This window comes from Bufo bufo, chromosome 8 (genome assembly GCF_905171765.1).
Source record: "Bufo bufo chromosome 8, aBufBuf1.1, whole genome shotgun sequence".
NCBI classification, from domain to species: domain Eukaryota; kingdom Metazoa; phylum Chordata; class Amphibia; order Anura; family Bufonidae; genus Bufo; species Bufo bufo.
The window spans coordinates 209,997,115-210,005,743 of NC_053396.1; the positions used below are offsets into that span (position 1 = coordinate 209,997,115).

The 8,629-nt window shown below is 49.3% G+C and overlaps 1 protein-coding gene across 1 annotated transcript; it reads left to right on the forward strand.

The window, feature by feature from the left end:
• Window positions 1–601: 601 nt before the first annotated feature.
• On the forward strand, window positions 602–8,402 carry ZBTB9 (zinc finger and BTB domain containing 9). The gene is made up of 2 exons (XM_040405131.1): window positions 602–705; window positions 6,314–8,402. The coding sequence occupies exon 2, from the start codon at window positions 6,323–6,325 to the stop codon at window positions 7,619–7,621; it is 1,299 nt and encodes a 432-aa protein (XP_040261065.1). The 5' UTR covers window positions 602–705; window positions 6,314–6,322; the 3' UTR covers window positions 7,622–8,402.
• The last annotated feature ends 227 nt before the right edge of the window (window positions 8,403–8,629 follow it).

The following is an 8,629-nucleotide window of genomic DNA, read 5'->3' on the forward strand; positions in this document are numbered from 1 at the left end:
TGTATCACACAGGATAGGATTAGATACACAGCTCAGCAGTCAGTATCACACAGGATAGGATTAGATACACAGCTCAGCAGTCAGTATCACACAGGATAGGATTAGATACACAGCTCAGCAGACTGTATCGCACAGGATAGGATTAGATACACAGCTCAGCAGACTGTATCGCACAGCACAGCACAGGGTGAGATACAGTGTAGCCTTCCCGCCGCCGCCGCCCCTCTATACAGTCCGGAGGTCTCTCCATACACAGTACACGGAGTCCGGACAGGCGCCAAGATAATCACGTGCTGGTCCCCAGCCAATCACAAAACGAGAAAACCACTCAGCAGTCCTGCCAGAATGAGGTGACCGGACCCGCAGTCTCCCTGCTCCCGCACTCAGGACTCCCCTCTGCTCTTTCCTTGGGCCGGTCACAAATAATTAAAGGAGAGTGCTTTCGGGCGATTTTATACATCAGGCGGCACGGGAGTCATGTGACAGGAAGCAGCATGGGTCATGTGACCTGATGCTAACCCAGGATTGAATCATCTTTGTCCCTTCTATTGGTTTCCCTTGGTGAGCGCTGGGGATGATTAAGGGGATGGGAGGCGGGCCTCTTTGTTCAGTGTCACAGGGTTAGCTCATGTTTGTCCTTGTGACCGTGTCCCGGGGCGGCCGCAGTGTAGAGCTGATCAGTGCGGATCTACGGGGGAGAGACAGGTAACCGAGAGGAGGGGGCGGCCGGGCCCGGTACTCTGCATCTGTTATTACCGTGTGCCCTGTAACCTGTATCTAATACTGTGTGCCCGACCCTGTACCTACTGCTGTGTGCCCGGCCCTGTATCTACTACTGTGTGCCCTGTATCTACTGCTGTGTGCCCGGCCCTGTACCCTGTACCTACTGCTGTGTGCCCGGCCCTGTATCTACTACTGTGTGCCTGGCCCTGTACCTACTACTGTGTGCCTGGCCCTTTACCCTGTATCTACTACTGTGTGCCCGGCCCTGTACCCTGTATCTACTACTGTGTGCCCGGCACTGTACCCTGTATCTACTACTGTGTGCCCGGCACTGTACCCTGTATCTACTACTGTGTGCCCGGCACTGTACCCTGTATCTACTACTGTGTGCCCGGCCCTGTACCATGTACCTACTGCTGTGTGCCCGGCACTGTACCCTGTATCTACTACTGTGTGCCCGGCACTATACCCTGTATCTACTACTGTGTGCCCGGCACTGTACCCTGTATCTACTACTGTGTGCCCGGCCCTGTACCCTGTATCTACTACTGTGTGCCCGGCCCTGTACCATGTACCTACTGCTGTGTGCCCGGCACTGTACCCTGTATCTACTACTGTGTGCCCGGCACTATACCCTGTATCTACTACTGTGTGCCCGGCACTGTACCCTGTATCTACTACTGTGTGCCCGGCCCTGTACCTACTACTGTGTGCCCGGCACTGTACCCTGTATCTACTACTGTGTGCCCGGCACTATACCTACTGCTGTGTGCCCGGCACTGTACCTACTGCTGTGTGCCCGGCCCTGTACCCTGTATCTACTGCTGTGTGCCCGGCACTGTACCCTGTATCTACTACTGTGTGCCCGGCACTGTACCCTGTATCTACTGCTGTGTGCCCGGCACTGTACCCTGTATCTACTGCTGTGTGCCCGGCCCTGTGCCCTGTATCTACTGCTGTGTGCCCGGCACTGTACCCTGTATCTACTGCTGTGTGCCCGGCCCTGTACCTAATACTACTATATAGAGTGTGACTGGCCCTGTACCCTGCATCTAATATCTGTATATAGTAGTATTAGATACAGGGCCGGGAACACTGTATATAATAGTATTACATAGAGGGTACAGGGCCGGGCACACTGTATATAGTGGTATTACATGCAGGGTACAGGGCCGGGCACACTGTATATAGTGGTATTACATGCAGGGTACAGGGCCGGGCACAATGTACACAGTATTATCAGATGCAGGGCACAGGACTGGGCACACAGTAATAGCAGATGCAGAGTACAGGGCCGGGCATTCTGTATATAGTAGTATTAGAATAGTGTACAGAGCCGGGCACTCTGTATATAGTAGTATTAGATGCAGGGTACAGGGCCGGGCACACTGTATATAGTAGTATTAGATGCAGGGTATAGGGCCAGGCACACTGTATATAGTAGTATTAGATAGAGGGTACAGGGCCGGGCACACTGTATATAGTAGTATTAGAGGGTACAGGGCCGGGCACACTGTATATAGTAGTATTAGATAGCGGGTACAGGGCCAGGCACACTGTATATAGTAGTATTAGTTAGAGGGTACAGGGCCGGGCACACTGTATATAGTAGTATTAGATGCAGGGTACAGGGCCGGGCACACTGTATATAGTAGTATTAGATAGAGGGTACAGGGCCGGGCACACTGTATATAGTAGTATTAGATAGAGGGTACAGGGCTGGGCACACTGTATATAGTAGTATTAGATAGAGGGTACAGGGCCGGGCACACTGTATATAGTAGTATTAGATAGAGGGTACAGGGCCGGGCACACTGTATATAGTAGTATTAGATAGAGGGTACAGGGCCGGGCACACTGTATATAGTAGTATTAGATAGAGGGTACAGGGCCGGGCACACTGTATATAGTAGTATTAGATAGAGGGTACAGGGCCGGGCACACTGTATATAGTAGCATTAGATGGAGGGTACAGGGCCGGGCACACTGTATATAGTAGTATTAGATAGAGGATACAGGGCCGGGCACACTGTATATAGTAGTATTAGATAGAGGGTACAGGGCCGGGCACACTGTATATAGTAGTATTAGATGCAAGGTACAGGGCCGGGCACACTGTATATAGTAGTATTAGATGCAGGGTACAGGGCCGGGCACACTGTATATATTAGTATTAGATGCAGGGTACAGGGCCGGGCACACTGTATATAGTAGTATTAGATGCAGGGTACAGGGCCGGGCACACTGTATATAGTAGTATTAGATGCAGGGTACAGGGCCGGGCACACTGTATATAGTAGTATTAGATGCAGGGTACAGGGCCGGGCACACTGTATATAGTAGTATTAGATGCAGGGTACAGGGCCGGGCACACTGTATATAGTAGTATTAGATGCAGGGTACAGGGCCGGGCACACTGTATATAGTAGTATTAGATAGAGGGTATAGGGCCGGGCACACTGTATATAGTAGTATTAGATGCAGGGTACAGGGCCGGGCACACTGTATATAGTAGTATTAGATAGAGGGTACAGGGCCGGGCACACTGTATATAGTAGTATTAGATAGAGGGTACAGGGCCGGGCACACTGTATATAGTAGTATTAGATAGAGGGTACAGGGCCGGGCACACTGTATATAGTAGTATTAGATAGAGGGTACAGGGCCGGGCACACTGTATATAGTAGTATTAGATAGAGGGTACAGGGCCGGGCACACTGTATATAGTAGTATTAGATGCAGGGTACAGGGCCGGGCACACTGTATATAGTAGTATTAGATGCAGGGTATAGGGCCGGGCACACTGTATATGGTATTATTAGATGGAGGGTACAGGGCCGGGCACAGTGTATATAGTAGTATTAGATGCAGGGTACAGGGCCGGGCACACTGTATATGGTAGTATTAGATGCAGGGTACAGGGCCGGGCACACTGTATATGGTATTATTAGATGCAGGGCACCGGGCCGGGCACACTGTATATAGTAGTATTAGATGCAGGGCACCGGGCCGGGCACACTGTATATGGTATTATTAGATGCAGGGCACCGGGCATTCTGTATATAGTAGTATTGCCCGGCCCTGTACCCTGTATTTTATACCACTATATACAGTGTGCCCAGCCCTGTACTCTGTATTTGATACTACTGTATATGAGGGAGAGTCTATAACTACCCGCACTCTGACTGTAGAATTTATTTTAATCAGCTTTCAGAAAAGACAATTCCTTCATTTTTCGACGTCCTCTCCCGGTCGCTGCTGTGCAGGTTTGAACGCGTTCCGTCACTTCAGTTGTGATCGCGGTACGAGAGACAATGGCCGTCCTGCACCTGTGATGCGCATGAAAGCAGAGCAGCGCGCGGTGATCGGTGTCCGGTGGTGTGAGGGCGTCTGGTGCTGACATTTATCCGAGACTTGGTGCTCGGTATGGCTGGAGTGTCTCGGAGAAGAGTCTACGAACGGAGAGAGAAGGCCGCGAAGAAGGAGCCACCACTGAATGTGAACTGATTCTGCTGGACGGGCGAGTGGCGGTGGATTATGTGGCTCCACAAGGACGAAGGTTCATGTCTGATGAAGAGGAGAAGACGGCGGTGCCTTCAGGGCTCGCAGCTCAGCCAGGAGGGAAGACGAAAGCTTGTGGACAAATGGACTGAAAAGCAGGGAGATGATGTAGAAAAATTACGGATTTGTCTTTTCTGAAAGCTGATTTAAAGTAAATTCTACAACCAGAGCGCAGATAATATTATTACTCCGCCTCGTACAGCGTGCCTGGGATATATACCCTGTGCGGGGATCCAGTGTAATGTGTATATACAGTAATATTATAGGTGTAGGTTCCGATTCGCTCATCACAGTAGTTGACTGTCCCTCTACCGCCGGTAAAATTGTATTTTTTCCTATGCGATCAAAATAATATGGCCGAGGGTCTCGCAGGAAAATCTTAAAGGGGTTTTCCAGAAGTTTTACACTGATTGATAGGTCATAAGTATCTGATGATCAGCTGTTTCTCCATGAAGCACAGCGCCATCCATTGTGTAGTGGCTGTGCTTGGTATTGCGCTGAACCCTATTCACTTCTATGGGGCTGAGCTGCTCCTAGGCCACGTGACCGCTGCCTTCTCAAACAGCTGATCAGTGGGGGTCCTGGGTGTCAGACACCCCCCCCCCCCAACTAGATACCGATGACCTGTCCTAAAGATAGGTCATCAGTATACAAGTCTCACAAAACCCCTTTAATCTCGCACGTGTGCACTTCCTGCGAGTAGTGGCACATCTGCAAATATACTCATTAACAATTCGTAATTGATTGTGTCGCGCGGCACAATCTCGGATTCGTTATCAAGTGTATTCGCGCATCCGCTGCTTTTCACAGTAAATGCTCATATGCGACATTATGATTTTCTTGTGAGACCTGCAGCCATATTATTTTGATCGTATACGGAAAAATGCAATTTACCAGCGGTAGAGGGGCGATCCTGCTACCACAGGACGAACTAATCGGATTCATAGTCTGCCAGTCCTCTAATAAGGAGCCGTCAGGTGAGCTGGCTGACAGAAGAGAGAGAACATTCAGAGGCTCCTACTAGAGCATCTCAGCCCTGTACAGAGAAAAGGGCTCCATATTTGTAATAAAGACCAATTGAAAAACTTTTGAAAATTTTTAGCTCAAACTTAGTACAATGCAAAAAAAAAAAAAATTACGTAGCCTTTAATAGAATAACTGTGTTTAAAAGTCTGGTATCCGCCACAAGCAATACTTGTTTTTCCATTTTGTGTAAAGGCAGCCTGAAGCCTTACGCTGCGTTCAGACCTGAGCGTACGGGATGGAGCGCTCTGTATGCGCGTTTAGACGCGGCTCCGGAACAAGCGAGCGCCCATTGTCGCGCGTTCCCGGAAGTCTATGTACGGGAACGCGCGACAAGACGCCCCAAAGAAGCTCCTGTACTTCTTGGGGCGTCAGGCGTTTTACAGTGCGATCGTACGCGCTGTGAAACGCTCAGATGAGAACCATTCCCATAGGGAAACATTGGTTCTTGCCTGTTGAGCGTTTTACAGCGCGTAGGAACGCGCTGTAAAACGCTCAGGTGTGAACCCAGCCTCAGTCTTGAGCTCCACTTCACCAGAGGCAGGTCCCTCATTTACTCTAGCAGTTAGGGGTCAGTTACTATTGAGAAGTTTAATGACCCCTAAGGCCACGGCCGCACAGCACAGATGGGACACGGCCACCGTCTACCACATAGCAATGCAAGCCGCGGCGGAATCTTATCAACTGATTAGAAGTGAATTGTTTATTTGGCCTTCATTGTTAATGGCCGCGCAGTAACCCACAGTATATTCTATCATTATGTGATGCCGCTGCAGCGTGCTCCGTGTGGCCCTACCCTCAGGCTGCAGACCACCTAGTCTTTTTGAGGTGCTACTAACTATTGAGCTACAGCTGTAGTCCAGAGCAGTGCATTGGGCATATGGGGGGGCATTTTAGGGGTCGGATAACCCCTAAAGTCAATCAAATGTGCTGCAGGAATTCTAGGTTTAGCCGTGCGTTGTAAATGTTATTATTGCCTTTCATTGTTTGTTCTCATGTCTTGTAGACCATCACCATGTCTGGAACTGAGAGCGTCCAGCTGAACTTCCCACACTACAGCTCTGTGCTCCTGGATACACTGAACAAGCAGCGATTGGAGGGAAAGTTCTGCGATCTCTCTGTCCAGGTCCAAGATCGTGTCTTCCAAGCTCACAAAACCATCTTGGCCGCTTCATCTCCTTACTTCCACGACAAGCTGCTTTTGAATGACACCAACTGTCTGGTGTTGCCCAGTGTCATTCAGCCCGATACTTTTGAGAACCTTTTGCAACTTATTTACTCTGGGAGACTTTGCCTCGAATTGGAAGCATTACCCTCACATCTCCTAGTAGCCAGTGGTCTACAGATGTGGCAAGTGGTAGACCGATGTTCTGAGATTCTTAAAGAGCGGCAAGCGTGTGTCCCACAGACCTGGTCGAGTCGTGCCAGTGAAAGCCAGTCACCGAGCAGCAGCTACCAGTTGCCACGAGATGACCCGCCACCACCACCGGCAGTTCCAACGGTCACGTTGGCTTGTTCAGATGAAGAAGAGGTGATCAAAGTTCGAGTTTCGGAGGAAGAGGAGGAAGAGGAAGAAGAGGAGGATGATTTAAAAAGTGGTGCAAATGTCCTGGACGACTCTGTAGTCACCAATTGCTCTTATGCTCTCCCGTCTTCCTCTTCGTCACCTGAAACCCCCAAAGTCATCTACATCAAGCAAGAGCGCACTGACGAGGATGGAGGTTATATGAAGGCCTTTGAGATCACCGAGGTGCAGGCTGATTATCCGTCAGAGCTGAGCTATGTCGTCCCTCCAGTATCATCGCCATCGTCTTCCGATGTGTCTCTCTGCATCCCTCGGAAACTTTACAGTAGCTCAGAACCAACTTCCTTCACTATTTCCAAACCTGTGGACCTTCATGGAAATGAGATTGTAACCCAAGCTCTTCAGGCTCAATCGGTTCACGCTCCTGTTAAGCTTATAGCTACCCCAGATGGGAAAAAGTTTGGCTGCTTGTGTGGGAAGCGGTTTGCAGTAAAGCCCAAACGTGACCGCCATATCATGCTGACCTTCAGCCTCCGCCCGTTCGGCTGCTCTGTCTGCCACAAGAAGTTCAAACTGAAGCATCATCTAACAGAACATATGAAAACGCACGGCGGCAGCTTGTTCTCTTGTGAAGACTGTGGCCGTAAATTCAGGGTGGAAAGTTGCTATCAAAAGCATAAGGAAGTTTGCAAAGGACAGAGGTGGGCAGGGGCCTGCTGGACTTACAAATTCTCAAACCCTATGACCGAAGGGGAAAAAACAGAGGCCATCTGTTCTACAGATTATTAGCTAAGTTTTCTGGATGTCCCCAGAATGAATACGTCCCCATAACCAGGAGAGTAGTCCTAGATCTGTACTATTGTAGCCTGGAGACTGCAATTAGAGCTGCCATGTATTGAGTGCTGCCCTCTTCTGGACTGTGCTTGCTGGAGGTCTATACGAATGTTGGTTTTATTGTGGTATATTATGATATATCAGCATCACATCACTTTTTTTTTTTTTATAAACAAAAAGTCTTTATACTGTTTTACATGGGACCTCTGAGGTGCAGATCTGTTTTTTGTATTGGTGTCCTGACACTTGTGGACCCACAGACGACCCATAATCGGAGGCTGTGTGCGTTACCGGATTAGTCAGTCTTCTGACACTGTCATAGACAAAAAATAATGAGGAGTTCCCGCAAATGATGCCCCAAACATTTTACGGAACCCATGTACATCCTGCATCAGCATTTAGGCGGCAAGTTCGACTTTAGGTCTTTGTGTAAATACACACATGTAACCCTCATGTATGTCATTACGTGTCTTCTTCATATACAGGAGTAGAAAGTGTGTTCCACTGCAATAATATACAGGTATAAGCCCATACCGTGTCATCTCGATGGAGAGGTGGCATCACCTGTAATCTTAGGGGTTGGGGGGGGGCTTAGGAGCCTGAGGTAGTATTGAGGGGGACTATAATTAAGGGCGGACATTTACATCCAGAAACGGCTCGGAAGCAAAGTCCAGTCACCATCAACAGTGACACGAGAGGTGCGGTCGTACGGCAAATGCATTAAGTGTTCTCTCTAGATTTTTTTATCCTGAAATGTCTTTATACCCAAGGATGGAGCACAACTTCCATATCGTGACGCTCTTTATCGGCCCATATGATAGGGCCATTAGCCAGCGAGCAACTTCAAGGAAGGTCCCGTCAATACGGTGGAAATGTGCCTGGATCCTCTATCCACTTAATGGGACATGGTAGCGGGCATCTGCCCTGGTGCCAGTCTAGGCAGGAGAGAGCGGGCAGTATCAC